Genomic DNA, 20,495 nt, shown 5'->3' with positions numbered 1-20,495 from the left:
ATCATATTGGATACTTAGCTTTTAGTATTGTTTCCCCCCATCCCACCCCGCAGCAACTCTAGTAATCTAGCTTGTTTTCTTTGTAATCATCTTCTCCAAAACTTCCTACTTTTCCTACAGAACTTCCTTTTAAACCTCTGTGGTTCTGGTATATGGTAGTTTCGCATTTGCATCTGTACTTTTGATCCTGCTCTCCAGCCTACTGTACATTGCAGTTTAGATCTAAATCTCATTTTGCCCAGCATCTCCACTGTTCCCCTCAATTCTCAGTCTCTGCCCATATTTCTAACTAAAAAACAAACAAACAAACAAATAGTACAGACCGACCAAAGAATCCAAAGCTGCCAGGCCACCCCCATGAATTCTCGAAAATTAGTAAACAATAAAAAAAGTTCCACATGTTCTATATTATGGACTCAACTGTGCAGCCACAGTAAGATCCCTTCATCCTACAGATTGTCCTGTTGAAGTCAGTGGGACAACCTGTGTGACTAAGTGCTCACCAACATGGTAAGGATTGCCCACTCAGGCCCCAAACAATTGTCTTTCATGGAATATTCATTTCATAGTCCTATAATCATTCTAGCAATTGTCATTTTACTGAATATTTCATTGTAAAGAACCATCAGACATTTGGGATTTTGTTCAAATATCAAATGGCTCATTACACTAAAATATAGTTCAGAGCAATAAAAGCTCATTAGACATTTATAATCATGCAATTGTTTAATCTTGAGAAAAAGTATTAAATGAATGCTTAAACATTTTAAATGTTTTTCTTGTTTATTTTAAAATAACGAATGGGCCTAAATCTTAAAATGTCACCAGACAAACAGATTACTTTAACCCCCTGAAAACACTGAACACTTTGAAAATGTAAAGCCCTGCTTAAGTGCCACGAGTCAATAACTGAAGATGTCTCTCTCTTTTCTCACTTCCCTCCATTGTAAACTCTGCTATCCAGTCCTTTCCTCCTCCCTCAGTGAAGATGGAGGCCCTGTCCCATCTCTGTTCTGTCAGTGGGGGCTGAATCTCCCTCCCTCCCTGAGAGCTTTGCAGTCTCTCTGCTCTCTCCTCTTGCTGGCTCTATACCATTGCTTCCCTCTGGCTGACTCCCTGACATGATTCTCCTTCTTTGATTCTTTGGAATTCTAAAGGATTTTGGACTGATATTCCAGCTTTCCTAGGTATTTAAAGCCTTTAGATCATTAACCCATTTCGTATGTGAACATTAAGAACACCCCCTTGATCGCAGTCTCATTCATGGAATGGGTTTAGGATTTAAAAAGACAACATTTGGTGCTAATTGGCAACCTTGTTGGACACTGATATTGAATTAACCTCTCAGCCCTTGAAGAGGTCTTTTCAGAAAAAAGTTTGAGGCTTGTAGGATGATATGGGTTGGGGATACTACTACTCTTCGTGTCTGTGATACACCTATTCAGGGGATAAATAAATGCATTCACTTAACAGAGCTCTCAATCTGGCACTTTTCAGAAGCATTAAATTGATATAGAAGAGAATTTAAAAGAAAGCTAGTACACCCCTGCTAAAGACCTCCATGCCACCTTTCCTATTTCTGTTCTGTCCTATTTCTGTGTGATATACACATAGAATCTGGCCTTGAATTCCAGATTATGGAACTTCCACAATAATTTGACTCCTGAGATTCAATCTTTCAAGAAGCACAAAATACACATGTATTTCCTTGGCATGCTTTCGCTGTATTTCAAATCCCTGGTATAAGGTGAGAATTGGAGCCTTTATAACTACTCCAATGGTTTGGAGTACTCTTAGAAAAGATATTTATTCTCTCTCTCTCTTTCATATTCTCATTCTTTTTTAACCTAAGCAAAGTGATATATTATTTCTGTGTTTTATTTTTCTTAACTGTGTACTTTAAGTCTTTCCTTTCTCTATGATGTAGTGGAACAGCAATGAGGAGGACTCACATTGATACAAATAAGTTTTCTATTGTGTGTTTCTCATGCTGGAAGCTTTAATGGTCTTTCTAGTTTTTGGTTTGAGCATGTAACAGGAATGAGCTGTTGATGTAGTCTTCAAATAATGTTAAAAGGTTGTGTTTTCTTTTCTCTTCATCAGGATTTGCTGCTCTAGAGCTATGAGTCTCATTGACTTGATTGCTTTTGTATTTGTATAAGTTAATTTGGCTCCTAAAAAACTAATTGTCTTGGGGGAAAAATCTCCTTTGAGCCATATCATCTTTCACTCTCACTCTAGATAAAATATCCAGATCTGTTGTTACATACTATCAAACACTTAATTTAATTTTTCCTTATTAATTTTAATCACTTATCTATACTTTGGTAGTGAATGTGTTTGTGCAAGTATGTGTATTGAGAGAGAAAAATACAAGGAAGGTGCTGTGTTGTTCTAATGTTGTTTCAGTACTTGTGGGACATAAATGCCATGTGGAAAACACCGTGTGATTGGTTTCTAAAAGACATCATTCTAAATTGGTAATCTCAAAGGTTTAACACTTCAGTCAAAATAGAAGAAATTATATCTTTCTGAACAGCAAGAACTTTGTCATAACCTACCTTGAAGCTTTTTAATAAGGATATCACACTGGACAACGTTTCATCAACTGGAGCATCTCAGCTTCTTGATGCAAAACGCTGAGAAACTAAGCCAGAGTCCAGAGCAACAGAAGCATGTGCACTAGAAGAGAGCTTAGCCAATTCTACAAGGATCAGTTGTCATTTAAGAAAATCACTTTTAACAGCTGGCACAACATAAAAGTCAAGTTTAGCACTGTTATAAAAATAAATAAATAAATAAATAACATTTAAAAACCCTGTTTTATAGAGTTAGTCAGAGTTATGAATGACTCATTTTCCTCCCCGATCTCTGATCCATGTTGCAATTGGTCAGTCTCAGAGGATCCAATTGTATCTCTGTCTAGAAAGTACTCCCTCAGGAGCTAATAGTAGTGTTGTTTCCTGAAACAGAAGTCAGAAACTATTGCATGTCTTCTGCATTCAGCACCACCTTTTTTACAAAGCCGAGCATGTCATTTCTGCAGTTACTTCCATGTTTGTTGGCCCAGAATCCAGACAGCTGAGTTCAAAACAGATCCTCCTCTTGCTAGCACAGTACATTAGGTAAATGTGTCAAGTTCATTTTTATATCTTAGTCAAACCACTTGTACTTTTTTTTCCTGGTAGTTTACAAGATATTTTTAGATTTTATTTTAAAATCAGCTAGCACAGACAAGTGGTGTTATGCCATCACTCAGAGGAGTCTCCTAAGCACTACAGATATTTAAGTAACCCCAAGAAACTCTCTAACAGGCATTTCACCAACCAGAACAACTCATAATAAGACTCTGTTAGCCCCATTTGCTGCTGTACTCCCTTGTAGTTTTCATAGTATGGTTGGGTTTTTTTTTTCTTTGTTTGTTTGGGGTTTTTTTTACAATTTTTTTGACAATTTTCTTTACAACATGAAAAGATGAATGTAATTGCATTTCATATAAAACAATAGATATTTGATATTCACTTTCTTATTTTTGCATGTAATAAATAATTTCAAAAGACAAATGCTATACAATCTTCTGTTTGCAGGAATCTCTTATACCATAAAAGATTAACTTTTAATGGGACATTAACATTTCAGTAGGGACATATTAGATACCTTCTGTAGATCATTAGGACTGGAATTATACCTGGTTTACATGACAACACCTGAAGAAATTTAAACAATTTGGATATCACTAAATTACCCCAGGTTGTAATTTTGGAAATAAAACTGGAATGAAGTTGTTAATCTAGGAGTTCAAAAAAGTTTGGTGCTGACATGCAGTCCCCTTGGAAATATCTCAGAAGTAACCAGTAAATCTCGGCTTATGCTGTGATAGAAGAATGGGTCACTGGTCTCCATAGCTATAATTAAGGCTAAGATTTTGTTACAGATATTTTTAGTAAAAGTCACGGACAGGTCCTGGGCAATAAAGAAAAATTCACAGCAGCCCATGACTTGTCCGTGACTTTTATTAAAAACATCCATGACAATATGGGGAGTGGCCGTGTCCCCTCACCACCCTCAGGAAGCCTGGCTCAGATCTCTGGGGGCCCCTACTGCTCACGGGGGCTCGGAGTTCCAAGGTCCTGCACTGCTTGTGGCTGGAGCTGTGGGGTCCCTGCTGCCCGCAGCTGGGAGCTGCAGCCGCCCCCCTCCCACCTCCCTGCCCACAGTGGCCCAGCGCTTCAGGATAACCCCAGCACCTGCAGTGGCTTGGGGAGCGTTGGGGGTACCCTCCATTTCCTAGCCACCGCGGGTAGGGCAGGTGGACCTTGCAGCTTCCAGTTGCTGGAGGCTGAAGTCATGGAGGTCTCTGGAAGTCACAAATTCCGTAACTTCTGCGACTTCCATGACAAAATCATAGTCTTAGCTCTAGTAAATCAATCCCTTTAATCCAGTACTTGCCTTTTCATCTATGAGAAATCCACCCTTTACAATTCATTTGGATTTTCGGACTCTTGGATCCAAAAGAAATGGCTCTATTACTCCAGGTCAGGCATCTCACCAGTAATTGAGACAAATACTAGTGCTTATATTCTTATTCCAGGCCTCTGGAATCTACACAGAAAGACCATCCCAATGTACTATCAAGTGACATGTGAAGTCTGTGCAACTCGGTTTTAGTCTACGTAGTGATAGAAGCTGAGTGAAACCTCACTGAAGTTGGAGGACATAGTAGATGCCCATCATTCAGTAGAAATGTAAGAATCAGTTAAGAGAGTTTTCGGCATGAGATAGCTGAATCAATAGGAACCTCCATCCAAACAAAGACCAAGCAAGACTGGAGAGAAGCTGAGCTGTGTAGGTCAGGGGAGTTCTGCTGGGGGCTGATTGCAAATGCAGGGGGCTGGGATTTATTTGGTAGAGGTCTGTGTGTCTGAGGGCAGTAGCAGCCAGAAGCAGACTGCAAGAGAAGCACAAGTAATATGGCCCTGAGATAAAGCCAATTGGGAGAGCTTATTGGACACAGTGCTCCCTGAAAAAGAGGCTTGAAACAGTGAGCAAAGAAACTGTGTCTCCTGCTATTTGATTCCTGATGTGTTCAGGGAAACAGGGCTTTGTGTACTTTCTTTGTAAATAATAGAATTACATCTAAGAAATACTTGAGTCTATCATCAGATTCTCCTCTTTCTCCTCCAGAAATAACCCACAAGACCCTGAATATCGGCTAACTGCTTGAGTCAAAAGAGGTAGCAGCCTAAAAGACCCTTTTCAACACTAATTTGAATGCAGTAAATCACGTCAGCAATGTGGCAATACTGAGATTGGTGATGTAGCACTCTAGAAAACTCTAGTCAGCCTCATTGTGCTTCTCAAACATAGGCATAGCCAGCCGACTGAAGTTCTGAATGGCTTTTGCAGTCTATCTGCAGGGCAGTTAAATACACTGTGACACTGCCCATAGTCTTCATAGAGATGTTATTATGATATGATTGCCTGCCCTTAATGCTGGCTTTAATAACAACTATTGCCCCCTCTTACAGATATTCTGGGCACTGATAACAGTGCTCCTGCACATGTATAGAAACAGATGATTACAATTCCATTATTTCTTTTCATTCCCTTTCTCTGGGCTTAAATCACATATAAACAGGCAGCTTAACTATGATGTATTATATGTAAGATGAGTCATGTAAGATATCATTGAAAAGCTTATGGTTTACTGACTATGATTATCCTGTTTGTATGCAGGTATTATTTTTGTATCTGAAGTTAGGAATAGTGGGTATATTTCTGCATAGCCTTCCGAGGGAAGTAGTGGGGGCAAAAGATCTATCTTGCTTTAAGATTAAACTCGATAAGTCTATGGAGGAGATGGTATGATGGGATAACATGGTTTTGGTAATTAAATATTCATGGCAAATAGGCCCAATGGCCTGTGATGGGTTTTAGATGGGGTAAGATCCAAGTTACCTGGGAAAGAATTTTCTGTAGTATCTGGCTGATGAATCTTGCCCATATGCTCAGGGTTTAGCTGATCGCCATATTTGGGGTCGGGAAGGAATTTTCCTCCAGGGCAGATTGGAAGAGGCCCTGGAGGTTTTTCGCCTTCCTCTGTAGCATGGGGCACGGGTCACTTGCTGGAGGATTCTCTGCTCCTTGAGGTCTTTAAACTACAATTTGAGGACTTCAATAGCACAGATATAGGTGTGAGGTTTTTTTTGTAGGAGTGGTGGGTGAAATTCTGTGGCCTGCATTGTGCAGGAGGTCAGACTAGATGATCATAATGGTCCCTTCTGACCTAAATATCTATGAATCTATGAATCTATGAATCTATGTTTACAGCTGGGGAACACCCACTAGGCAGAATGCACTCAGTCTAGATGGCTGGCTAGAAAGGACCATTAGAGAAAACAATAGAAAAACTTTCTCTCTCACCAGGGGGCCTTCCTGGGGACACTACAAAAACCTCTGACTCATGGCTGCTGTGGCATTACAGAGACATGTAACCAGGTCACCTGGTACTGGACTCCATCTTAGAATACTGGTGTTTTTCCTCTGACTGGCGTGGGAACTAAGCTTTGAGACAAAGAGTTCCTGCCATATGCAAAAGCTATTTAAGGCAGGGGAGTGACATCATCATGGTTCTTTACTGTCTCCTCGCCCCAAAGAGGCTCTTGGAAACACCTGAGGAACAAGAACTGAACTGGGGGGAAGTGTTAGACCCAGGCTAAAGGGGATTTTTAGCCTGTGAAAAGAATACCTGGGGCTTTTAAGCTGTAAGCAAGTGCAACTGGCCCCTTAAGAATTTTTGCAGCCTGCTTGAATCATCATTTAGGGTGAGAATTTGCTACTCATATCCATTCTCTTTAGTATATTAAGCTTAATGTGTGTGTTTTGTTTGTTTGCTAGGTAATCTGCTTTGATCTGTTTGCTATCCCTTATAATCACATAAAATCTATCTTTTGCTTTGTCTAAAACCAGGGAGTGTGAGAGTCATAACTTGGGGCAGAAAGCTGTTGCATATCCTTCTCCACATTGAGGGAAGGGGCAAATTTCATGAGCTTACGCTGTACAGTTCTCTGTGCAGCACAAGATGGTATAATCATGGGGTTACGCTCCAGATGGGGGGGTGTGCACTTGAGCAGCTTGGGCAGTTCCTTAGCTGTAGCCTGCCCATGCAGAGCTGATCACAGCCATCTGTATGTTGTGCAGCTGGGTGTGCGCCTACCTGTATGTGTGCTGAATCCTGGGGGAGGGCTTGGTAGGCTGTTCACAGTGGTACAGCGTAAAGGGAGTCCAGGTTGGTGGGTGGGGGGGCTAAGTGGTACTCCAGTTCCAGGTGGCACCACAGGGGGAACTCATCACATCCCCCTCTGGTAGGCAAAAGCATGTGTAAGCTGACTGTTTATATGTGTTTTAAGCCTAGAGAAAGGGAATGAAGAGAAATAATGGAATTGTAATCATCTGTTTCTATATATGTGCAGGAGCACTGTTACCAGTGCCCAGAGTATCCATAAGAGGGGGCAATGTTGTTATTAAAGCCAGCATTAAGGGCAGGCAGTCCAGCATCAGTTTCACATCCTGAACCAGGAGCTGAGCCAGTTCGAGCTGGGAGGATGAGGGAACTTTTGTTTACACAGTGGTGAGAGTTTCCATTGGACTCAGCCATATACAGAGATTGGATTCCCAGGGCAATATGGCTGTTGTCATGGTTAGAGCTCATACCTAAAAAATTTCCCACTTGAATGGGCAAACATAAAGAGAATGAATCAACCATTAACATAGGACCATTAGCCATTAGAAAAGTTCATAGAGCAGGCTTTTCTGTTTGCTGATGTGGTTGATGCATTTGGATATTGACCGAAAGAACTGTAGTATTCATTCTGCTTTGAAAACTGAAAAACTCAGATGATACAGACTACATTTCAATTAATGTTATTAACTAAAAAGTTGTCTTCAAATATTGGAGAGTAAAGAATACATATATGTGTGTGTTAAAATAAATGAGCATAACAGTTCTTTTGAAACTCTGTATTTGATACAGATTTTAGACCTATTCCACAAAGCCATTGGAAATCTAGTTTATCTGGTTAGTTTCAACTGCACTGAAGCAACGCTAAGTAGCCAGAGCAAATAGTGTGTTATGTATGTGTATGTTGGACAGTAAAGGAGTCTCTGAAAGTTTTCATAAGAAGGATACAGTTGTAGTCTTATTACTAAATAGGTGTTGGGAAACATAGTTTGACTTCAATGGGCCTCTACTTGTGTGGACCAATTTGCAGGATCAAGGCCTACATTTCTGAATACCGAACTTTTTTTAAGTTGTTTTCATTATAAAGATGTTTATACATTTTATTAGAGATAATGAATGTAACAATATAAAATATTAACATATTGAAAAATGAATTGTTATATGAATTTTAATTAGTTATTAATTAATTATTTTATATACAACATGTATATAAACATTTGCATGTACAGGATCTAAAGATTCTCAAAATGGACCAGAGGGCAAATTCCCATTAGCTGCTGCTACTCTAACATTTGTTATTTATTTGAGAATAAGCTATTACATTTGGTGTACCTTACTCAGTGTAGTATTTGCATATTTAATCAGAGGAATAAGAAGTTAAAAAATGGATTTTTTTAAAAAAAATCTGCAATGCTATCTGTTCAGTAAACATGTTAAACTTTAATAGTGAGTGCAGTGTGAGGTAAAAAGTGGAGTCCTAAAGAGGCTAGAAACCCCTACCTTGCAGACAAACTTGAGATAGAGCAAGAGAGAGAGAGAGTGTAGCAGGGACAGAAAAGAAATAAAAATGGGAACTTGATGGTTGAGGGATTAGTAATGGGCACCTTTACATTCTAAGCTGCAAATTCAAGTACGGCTTATATAGATATAATAATTGATATCCTTGAAAACCAATAATGACCATATTTTCATGAAGACTACAAACCAACATCAGTACATACTTTGCATGCCCAACTTCCCTGATGATAAATACAACCCACCCTCCCCCCACCCAAGCAAACTTTGTTTTTCTGTTGTCCTGTCCTTGGCATCAGTGTGGAATACCTTGTTATGAGACCCAGTCCAAATCAATGTGACCTCCAGCATTAAGGGGTTACAGTGAGGGTCAGATGAAATAAGATAGGTTGGGATTGCTGCAGCAAATTGTGACTGATGTGTGGAATGAAAAAATCTTGTCCAGCAGAGAGAATACACACAGTTTTGTGAAGTCATTTTTTCACTATGTTGTTATCTGTGGGCTACAGACAGATATGTAATATCCAGCTCAAAAAGAAGAAGGCAGAAAAACAGAGCATGTATAGATGTCTCTCAAGGACAGCGTTACAGATACAAAACAAAATACAGTGTTATAAATACAAAAAAAAAATAGAAAACTGAAGTATCTGTTGCTTTTATGTGTTGATTCATTACAGTATAATTTCCTATGTATTTTTTTTCTCTTTCCGGCAATTAGATAAAATCTGTGACTAAAAGAGATGTACACAGAAAACTTGTTCTCCCTTTCCCCTTCCCTTCCAAATAAAAAAGAAAAAGGAACACAACAGACCTCTAAATAGACTGTAAACATTTAAAAAGTGCAACCCACGGCATTGCCAATAAGCGGCAGGTGTGTGCTGCATGAGCAGAAGGAAATTGATAGCAATTGTGAGGAGTATAATGATTATTCCATTCTCATAATACATTCATCATAATGTGCACTTATGCATCTGTTGCTTCAGTAGATTTTTTTTAAGGTAAAAAATCCATTTCTATGCAAATCATTTTAGTGCTATTCTTTATGATTTGGACAATGCTTTAGAGAAGTGGTTGCCAGACTTGTTCTGCCACTTGTGCAGGGAAAGCCCCTGGCGGGCTGGGCTGGTTTGTTTACCTGCCGCATCCGCAGGTTCGGCCGATCGCAGCTCCCAGTGGCCGCGGTTCGCTGCTCCAGGCCAATGGGAACTGCTGGAAGCGGTGGCTAATACATCCCTCAGCCCGCACCACTTCCAGCAGCTCCATTTCCCTCTATTTAGAATAGGAAATAATTATGAAATATTAGCACATTTCTAACTATTCAGATAGTAGATATTACATTATTTAATCATACAGATGAAACATTCTGTTTTTCCTGAACTTATAAAATGTTAATTTAAAAATATTTATATCAAAACACACTTTTCAATGTTTCAGTTAGTGTAGAGTAATTTACAGTATAGATAGTTGTAAATTGTCCAGGCTTTCGGAGTCATTAATTGCCACTATATTGAGTAATGTGTTTTAACTATTCCAAACATAGTAGGCCAATCTATTCAAAACAGCTCTAAGAAGTAAATTTTACAGTGTTTTTTTACATAACTGATCATTATACTCGAATTAACTGGCAATTTAAGCGTGAACTTCAACCTATCGATTGAATTTTTTTAGTCCAGACTGTAGCTCTTCTGGAAGGAATAAACATAGATGTGGAAACTGTCTCAGTGGCCCATCTTCCAAATGGACCAAGTTTAAACTACAATAAAACAAACAAAAAACAACATCTTGGTCTTACCTAAGTGGGGCAATAATGCCTCTTTGCTTTCTGAAGGCAACATACATCACAGACAGCCTTTCTCTGCGCAAGAACTAGCCTGTCCACAAAAAACACAATTCATCTTTCTCCTTTTTAAAAACTTAAATCCAGTGCCCAATAACTGTGTTTTGCATCTGGAATGCAAGAAATTGCAGGTGGCACCACCCAAGGCTTAATTCTAGCTCTCAGGGCTCTGACGTTGTGCCATTTAGGCTACTGAATCAGGTAGTGGCTCTGCAGCTACATTGCAAAGGAGTTATTCAGATCTTCTGGGTTTTTTAAAACGTCAAGTCCTAATACATCAACCTCCCGTACTATTTTATCCTTTTTCTTCTTATGATGGAGTTACATTTTAACACAATAGAACAGTAATCTATAAATGTATTTTAATACATCTGAGTGAGCCTTTTGGGAACACACTCATTATAATAATATGAGGTATTCACCTTTAAAAATACTTTTGCAAGTGTAGTTTTCAAATCGGCAGTCGGGCTAATAGGTTTTGTGGCTGTCTTTTGCTTTGCCAAACTGTACGTGTAATAGCAACTTAAAGCATAAATTGCCTTTCTGTGATTAACTGCATGCACACACACACAGAAATTCTCTGTGCAGCCAGTTATCAGATCTAATTTTTGAATGATAAAAGCACAACTAAGGGGCAGATGCTTAGTGTTTAAAATGGTGCACTAACAATGCAGTACTCTTAGGCATGAGTTACCATGAGTAATTACGCTTTCATAGCTTTCCGTTGAGGGCCATTTATGTTTACCTGTCTTACAATGAGAATCCAGTGAACCATTCCTGATATGAACACTACTGCCCTAAAACCTGTTCCTTCGCTCCAAGAATCCCCTCCATCTAAGCATGGATGTGACTCAAGTCAGATATTGAGTACTTCTTTGTTGTCATCTTTTAAAGGAGTTATATATGAAATTCCTGCACTTGTCAGTTGTTGCTAGTTCCATTAAACCAGTCTGTGTGTTTAGGGCCTGACCCTGTGTAAATAAATATTTACTCACGTGAGTTGTCCCACCGAGTGAAGATAAGATACATTATATTATTAAATCATGCAGCAAAATAAAGACTATAAGTACCTGGCACCTTATGTTGTCATTTATTTTCACCTGTGTGATGTGTGTCTAAAATGCTTCCATTCTGATTTTTTACCATTTTACACATACTTTGCACAGTGGTAAATGAGAATGCATGTTGTCAGGCAGTGGGGATGCAAGTCCTAGATGTTTGCTTGTACAATTACTTATTATTTTCTTTGTAAACAAATATGAAGGTCAGTTATATTTTGCAAAAAGAACAGGAGTACTTGTGGCGCCTTAGAGACTAACAAATTTATTAGAGCTTATGCTGTAAACAAGTACTCCTGTTCTTTTTGTGGATATAGACGAACATGGCTGCTACTCTGAAACCAGTTATATTTTGATTTCCCTATATGGACTAAACAATAATGCCTGTTCCGGGAGGTAGGCATCCTAACAAGAGATCAGAAATACAATCAAGTTCAAAGAAGCAACCAAAGGCCTTTCTGTGCCCCAAAACATCATCCACACCAACAAAACTAACCTAGCCCCTGCAACACACTAATGCCCCAAATAAATAAAATAAACGCCCCTATTGAGAACCTCTGAATCTCTTCAGTAATCTGCACATATTGATGAACTATGCAGATTCAGTCATCAGAATCAAATAATTTTAGATGAGCAGCAAGGAAAGAATTCTAAAATGGAGAGACCCATAGGTGGAATTCCCTTGCCAGCAGATTCCTCTCCTATAAACATTTTTGCTAATCACAGCTATTATAATGTGGGAACATGTATAATGCTGCAAGTGAGATCAGAGTCCAGTTCTTTTAGGTGATGAACATATACACTTTAAGAAACAGTCTGTGCCCAGAAAAGTTTATAGTCTAAACAATCAGACAAAGGGTGTGAGAGAGGAAGTTTTTTAAATCCCATTTTACATGCACACACAATATATCCCCTCCCCATAATGTTTCAATAGAAATTTTCCAGTGAGGTAACCACCAATGACGTTCTTATCCTCGCCTGGAATATTGGAGGGTAGTCCCCATTCATTCCTACTCCCACCCACCATTATGCCCAGGAAATAAGAGCAACCCATTCAAAAAGGTTGTTAAAATGCAGCTTCCCCCGTCTTTGCTGAGACTCTAATCTCACAAAAAACAAAGATGGCTCAACCAACCAATCTCTGATTTGGGTCATCTTGAGTAGTCTATTTTCCCTGAGTCTCACATCTGTAAGTGTCACTCCCATCATGACCTTCACAGAGTACAGACTGTTCTTACTGTTGTAGCAAAAACAGCCAACACGATGATAAATTGAGGGAGAGACAACCCCAGTTTCACTGGTAACTCAAGATTTGAGGGGTAGGGTGTAGGTCACAATGGTTTGGTCGCTACTGGAACAACAGGTGTTTTTTATCCAAACTAAGCAGGGCGTGATGTGCAGCCCAGGCTTTCAGGGGGCAAGGGAGCAGAGTACTTCAGTGACAATGCGTTTGGGGGTTGTGATTACACAGGGGTATTCCTGACACTGCCTTTGTCGCAGCTGGGATGGGGTGAGCTGTTACAGGTAAATTGGGTATGGGGTCTGAGGGCAGAGGCTGGGTATATGTGAAGAGATGCTTGGTATACTGTATATAAATTCATGTGATTGGTTTTATTTGCATTTTCACGTTTCAAGTGGGCAAAATATTACAAAAGATACATTCATTGAAATAATTACGTTTTCAGTGAGTGAACTATGTTACTGAAATGAGCAATTTATCATGGTCCCTTTATCCAATAATGTCAACATTTTTTTTTTAAATTTTCAGAAACTTCTGGTCAAACTGTTACTGTGGTTACACAAACCGTGGTAACCAAGGAAACCACCATCTCCAAAGTAGAAATGCCATCTTCCTTGCTTCTGGAGGTGCCAGCTCTGGCTGAGTTTAATAAGGCCTGGGCAGAACTCACTGACTGGCTTTCTTTACTGGATCAAGTGATAAAATCCCGGATAGTGACAGTGGGTGATCTTGATGACATCAGCGACATGATCATCAAACAAAAGGTATGAGAAACATTTAGACATTGATTTTTGCAGTTGAAACCCTGTAACAGCTATTAAAAGGGTAATCATTTCAGCAGGGAACATGAGGAAACATTTAGATTAAGGTGAGTAGCATACAACTTCCACAGTTAATCTGTTTTAAATTGACTTCTAGGATTTGAATTTTAAAATAACTGAAAAAGGAACAGAATAGTTTTTTTCATAATGAAAACTGCATTTAACAGAGTATCAGAATGTTCCCTTTTATGAACATGTGTGTGCCATAGCAGTGAAATCAGATCTGTCTATCTTATTTGTAATGCACCCATCATTATGGGGTCACAGGCTAGGGAGTCAGATATGGAACACAAAACAAGGAAGGAAATGTATAGAAAGATCCACGATGTAAACAGAGAAAAAAATAAACTGTTCTGTACCTTTTTCATGTTTGAGTGTTTCTGTAAGAACTTTCTGAGATGTTTGTATCCTGCTGTCATCCTGTTATGAAAAGCTCCTCAGTCCCTTTATACAAAATAATAGCTTATTAATGCAAGTGTTTTGTCAGCAAATTGCGTAAGTATTAGTCATCTTTGAAAACACACAAAAATATGGAAATACATGTGCATAGACAAAAAAGCAAAACTTCAGCAACTCTGTGGCAATAAAAGTAATTTGTTATTATATAGCCTGAAAGTAATTACCTGCCTTCCAGATTTAACAGTGTTCAATATAAAAGATTCAGCTTGCCTGTGCAAAACTTTAAGTGCTAAACTTCCATTCATTTGAGCTCCTGTAAACTGAATTTATGGCTTTGTATGATAAAATATTCCTCTGCTTCATTCTCCAAAAATGAAGCCTGATTATCGCAGAGGAGACAAGTTAAATTGTTTTTTCTTATTTAAAGAAAAAAAGAAAATAGATAGAATGGAGAAATTTTGTATGATCTTTCTCTTAAACAATTCAACAAGAGAAGGATTTATTTAAATACATAACCAGCTATGTCCTTTCCTGTTTCTTTTTTGTGTATTTCACTTTTCACAACTTGTGATTATTTGACATAGGTTGTTTTCGCCCCAGATACTTTTATTTTGTATTTCCTTCCTGAAGTAGCAAAAGGTTTTGGTATTCATCTCTACCAGTGATTATAGGGCCGGTCAATATTTTCAGAGTAAATCTGTACCATCTCTTAAGAATGTCATAATTGTATTAGGTTTAACATAGTATACTACGGAAACTAGATAAAAATAATTTTAAACAGTTTCAAAACATATTATTTTGGTCATTTCTAAGTGACATGAAGCCCAAACAACAGACATGTTAGATGATTAAGATTTTTGTACTTTTTTAAAACCTTAGATCGAAAAGGTACATGTTGTCAAATACTTCATTTAAAATGATCTGATCATTTTGATATTTTTAAATAGTAATAGCCAAAATAATAAATCCTTAAATTTACATACCTGTAATTTGAGAGGGAAAACCCAGCTAAGTATGCATATTGTCCCTATATACTATTAGCAGATTGGTATAATAATCTAAAATAGATCCTAAGGAGCTGTTATAATCTGTCAGGTTAATAATAGTCTACAAATAAAGTTGAATTTTTACAATACAGTCTATAATTTATCAGGTCAAATATATACCTTTACAACAATGATCTCTTGTGAAACCTTCAAAATTTATTAAGTTTCATAAATCGCATTTTCAGAATTAGCCTGCTATTAGCCCATAAAAAATGAAAGTTGCCACTTTTTTCTATGTACACTAAAATATAGATCAGTAGATGAAAATATCAAAAATACATCCTGGTATTACTTTATATTTGGCAGTCTAGGGCTTCCAGAGAACATTGCCTATTTCTTTCATTTTAGCTCCATTATTCTTTATGATCTGCACGGTACCGCACTTTTTTCCCTTTTGTTGAAAAATTTACAGGGCAGGACTGTTTTGGCTGGCAGTTGAGATTCTTTCTATTCTTTTAACCAGCATAAACTGTCTGGCTTCTAATTTCATAGATATATAATTATTTCTCCAGCTAAACTCCAGAAGAATTTTGAAACATAAATGGTCAAGAGCCATAATACTTTTCCTTGCTCTGTGTTAATCTACCAGATTTTAGCATCGTAAAGTGTAGTTAAACAATAGCTTTTCTTATTTCTTAGAGAGTATCTTCATGTGGACTTAAGTCTTCCAAAGAACATGCTCATTTTGCCTACATTGTACGCTTCTGTCTTTCCTTATCTACTCCTTCATCTACTCTAGACTTCTCTAGGAGTCTGAAATCTTCACTCATAGTGATCTCCTTTACTAACAAAAATGACATCTAATGATATCCACCATTTCTCTAGGGCACCATAATTTTGAACAAAATTCTACATCTACATGTTTTAAAATTAGCCAGTCTATATCTCTGATTGATTGAGCCTACCTAAACGTCTATTTATCCAGTATAATGCAGTTGTATCTATCTATCTGTCAACCAAACTACACAGCCTATTTTTCATTAGTAATTGCCCAAGGTTGCGGTACTGTAAATTCCACCTGAGAATCCATGTCTCCTGACTCTCAGTCCTGTGATGACCATGAGAGCAGATATATTGTCCTTCAGCCTGGGACAGAAAGTCATCAAACCTGATTCTGTTCCTGACTGTATCACTGAATTGTTATGTGAATTTAGCCATGTAATTTAGCCTAATAGTTTCAGGACTGACAACTAATTTTAGATGTCCCAATTTTGTGGTTCCCAAGTTGATACGAATAAGGCCCCTGCTTCAGGAGGTGCTGTGCACCCACAACACCAGTTGAAGTAAATATGAGCTGTGGATGCTCCGCTACACTGAAAATCAGGTCAAAGGTGATTCAAATTGAACACCCAAAATTAGTATCCACTACTGAACATGTTGTCCACTTAATTTCTGTATGCCTCAGTTTCTTTACCTATAAAACAGGGATGAGAGTACTAACCTCACAGGGGGTGAAGCACATTGTGATCTGTGAGCATGGATTGTTGTGCCAACTCAAAGCCTATAAACCTCAAAATCCGGCTCTGTGTGGGTGAACTGATTTATGGTGCTGCAATTTTTGGGGATCCAACCCAAGATGTCTTAAGTGCTGAGTATCACCCTGTAAAAATTGGGTCTCATAAAGGTGTCTCAAATTAGGCATCCAAAAATAGACACACACAAAACTTTTGAAAATGTTGGCCTTTTTCATACCTTGCTCTGGAAAGATGAAACAAGTCTGTTTTATTTCTGCATCTTTCCTTTTAAAAGAAAGAAGAAATTTTCTTTAATAAATATAAAAGTTAAATAATATTTTAAAGAACCAAAAAGAAAATCCTCCATAAATCTGGCAGTACATGTAATAGGGTAGTTTCCAAATTGTCCAAGTAAAAACAAGTGATCTTAAGCTGTCCTTTCCTCCACAACAGCACATAATGTTATTGAGACTAAATCTCTAGGGGCATTTTGCTCAGGTTCATTTCACTCTCTTTGTGTCACAAGATCATAGACACTAACGCTGCCACATTTATGAAGGAAAAACATTTAAGACACCATTAGCCCTCAAGTGAACTTTGCTTGAAAGTGGTCCCAATGAATTGGAACTGTGAATGGTTACAGTAATAAAGTATCAAGTACAGAGCTTGCGTGCTTGTGTGTGTGTGTATAACAACAAAAATGTGATCTGGCCTTAGTGTTACAGGAAGCAGTATGACTTTAAAATATAGTAAGCAATGCATACGTCGTGTAGAGAAAGGAAGTTTGCAGCATAGCACAAAGGTATTATAATGTCTAATAATTTCATCCTATTTGTAATTACTGTTTCCCATATTTATTTCAAAAATATGAGTGGGACCAGATTTTTTGCTGTAATAATATATCTTTCTTTAATGCAAGTCTACTAAAGTGTTTTTAGAAGTACATAAATACATAGTCCTCTTCTGTATAGTTTAAGAAACAGACACTTTAAAACCCACAGAAAATAATTAATATTGGTATAATAGTTTTTATTACTTTGCCATGTATTCATCAAGGGAAAAATACTGTACACTCTGACACAAAGGATTAATCTTTTGCAACAGTTGGGAGTTCGAAGCTGTGATACGAGCAGCATATTGTCTGAAAACTGACTGACAAAACAGAATTATATGGAATTTGTCTTCCCTAACCTGGCTCTATGGCTAAAGTTGAGGAAAATGATGAAAATAAATAACATACTAAGATGTAGACTGCTGAGAGAATCAACATAATAAAGTTCAATTCAATTGGTTTCAAATGATGCTTCATTTTATTCTCAAGACTTCAGAGCAGTCAGAAAGATCTGGACTCAAGGAACAGTTTATTTTCTTTGGGAAAGAGGAATGAGTGGACACAGACATAAACTTTTTTTCCCTCTGCTTTATTATGGAAAGGTAGTAACTTCTCCAGAGTTAAGGTGTCAACAAGCTTTCTTATAAAGCCCTGTTTGTCATCATCATAAATATAACTTGGAAAATGTTTGCCCTATAATTTGTCATATTTCCCCTGAAAACAGAGGAGAATGTGCAAAGTTTGAAGACAATAAATCACACTATTTTTGAGTTATAGGTAATTAAAATGTAAGGCTCACTTGAGATTTTGACTTTTGTCTAATGTTTCTTTGTGTTCCCCTACTTCCAAAACAACTTTAGACTTTTCACATAATTAAATCTCCTTGAAAACACATGTGCCAGCTGCATTTGAAGAAAAGAGCTTTTAATTTAGCAAAGTTATTAGTGAGTTTCATTGTGGGTTGTTTTGGGTCTAATCTTGCACCCACTGTTTTCAACAGTAGACTTTTGCTATAGGCTTGTGAGGCAGCAGGATCAATCAGGCGCAATATGTGTGTGAACATGCTGCCTTCTATTTAGCAGCTGCAGCTTTGAAACGAAGTCAAGGCCCTTCTATAGCTAATAGAAATGTTCCATTAGTCTGTATGCTTTGGAACTGCAGAGCCAACGTTATTATGGAGAGCTGCTGGTATCTCCATAATTAAAGCTGGAACCACAGTGGCATTATATGATTAATTTTGGTCCCATTAAATAGCTAATTTTGCTCCCCCTTTTAACTCGGGGGGGAAAAAAACAAAGAGAAAACAAAGCAAAATCCTCATGTTTTCAAATGTTTAGAGTTAAGTATTATTGACAACTAGAATGTGTCTGAAATCTTAATTAAACTGTGTGTGTACTTTCTGAAATTAAAAGACTTGATGTGGCTCCTTTTTGAATTTTTTTCAAATAGTCTGATGTTTCTTCTTTTTACCCAATGAAATTACATTACATCACAAAATTGGAAATACAGGTAGATTTTGATATTGTCTTATAAAAGAGGCAGTTTCCAAGGGCAAGAATAGTAAAATATTTAAGAATTTGAATATTTGAAAACTAGACACAATTTTCAGTCAGTGAAGGAGATGGAGAAAAAATAAAAATAACAAACAAAAATTCAGGGCTAAGGTGATTGTTTTCACCACTGACCCTTCATCTGGCCAGCCTAGTTTTCAGAAAGTGGGGGGTGGCGGGGGAGGAAAGAAAAAAATCCAGGATCTGATACAATTATACATGTATTCTACAACAAATAACCACTTTATTTAAGGTTTCAGACTAGCAGCCATGTTAGTCTGTATTCGCAAAAAGAAAAGGAGGACTTGTGGCACCGTAGAGACTAACCAATTTATTTGAGCATGAGCTTTCGTGAGCTACAGCTCACTTCACTGAATGCATCCAATGAAGTGAGCTGTAGCTCACGAAAGCTTATGCTCAAATAAATTTGTTAGTCTCTAAGGTGCCACAAATCCTCCTGTTCTTTTCACTTTATTTAAGGGGAATGTGTGCCAAACTCTTTTGAAGATGTGCTAAATGAGGATCACAGATTTTAAGACCTCTAGATTAGGGAGGAAGTTTATGGAACTGGTCTTTGAGGTAGGAGAGCCATGTTTTCATTGCTAGACTACGGTGCTCCTCAGATTGTTTGAAACCTCTGTACTTAGGCAATGGAAAAATTAGGGTTAAAGATGCCCGTCCTTTTCTGTTGATTGGTTTGAATTTACAGATGGAGGGAGTACCATGATCTGTGAAGAAGTTGGATGTCATCTGAGAAAAATAGAGAGGAGCATAGCACCAAGTTTCTGATTATGAGAGATGGGGAGGAAAGTGGAGTTGAGAGTGGTAATTAAAAAAGTAGGGAAAGTTAATGGTTTATTACGTACCTTGTTTACAGACATTACCTAAAAAAGAGACAAAATTAGCATTTCAGTAGTTAATTTTCCACCCCTGGCTTTGGGCATAGTTCTGTGATATATATTTTATTACGAGTAGTGTTTACTAAGTACTGTGTATACACCTGAACAAGTGGCATCATCACAGTTCCGTGGAATACATTGTTACCTTTGCTCAGAAGTTTTCTGTCTAAACTGTTTTGAACTGAATTTTTTTAACAAAACAAAATATCATGAAAAGTATCTGCTTTCGTCAGAAAACTTAATTTTGTTTTTATTGAAAAAACAAAATATTTTGTTTTGGAAATGCTGACCTGGTGCCTCATGAGAGTTTGGTAGTCTCATGTCCCCATCTTCTGTATGGGCCAGGCTCCATGGCTGGAATACATTTCCCATGATGCACAATAGCCAGGGATTGCTATGATGCACTGATTCTCCTCTCTGAGAGAAGAGACCTTATTGCATTATCAGACATACAGGCTGACCAGGCAGCCCAAAGCATAGAGGAGAATGGGAGCTTGAGGCAATGGAACTACAATACCCATGCTGTGAGGTAATGCAGCAGCATTTCAAAATGGAAATGTTTATGTTTTGTCTGCAATTTTTTTATGTTCAAATTTCTCCTAAA

The 20,495-nt window shown here is 37.8% G+C and overlaps 1 protein-coding gene across 3 annotated transcripts in view; it reads left to right on the top strand.

The window, feature by feature from the left end:
- The window catches only part of DMD (dystrophin), a 1,498,644-nt gene that overhangs the window by 931,508 nt on the left and 546,641 nt on the right, over positions 1–20,495 (top strand). For 2 of the 3 annotated variants that reach the window (XM_077807209.1, XM_077807208.1), the window contains exon 1: positions 13,493–13,654. In XM_077807209.1, coding sequence (XP_077663335.1) covers positions 13,493–13,654 — 162 coding nt within the window. Of the gene's footprint in view, positions 1–13,418; positions 13,655–20,495 lie in introns of those variants that run through there. The other variant, XM_077807212.1, reaches the window with a different exon arrangement.

Source organism: Eretmochelys imbricata, chromosome 1 (assembly GCF_965152235.1).
Source record: "Eretmochelys imbricata isolate rEreImb1 chromosome 1, rEreImb1.hap1, whole genome shotgun sequence".
In the NCBI taxonomy this organism is placed as follows: domain Eukaryota; kingdom Metazoa; phylum Chordata; order Testudines; family Cheloniidae; genus Eretmochelys; species Eretmochelys imbricata.
Note: the sequence above shows the minus strand (reverse complement) of the source record. Positions and strands in the feature narration are given on the sequence as shown.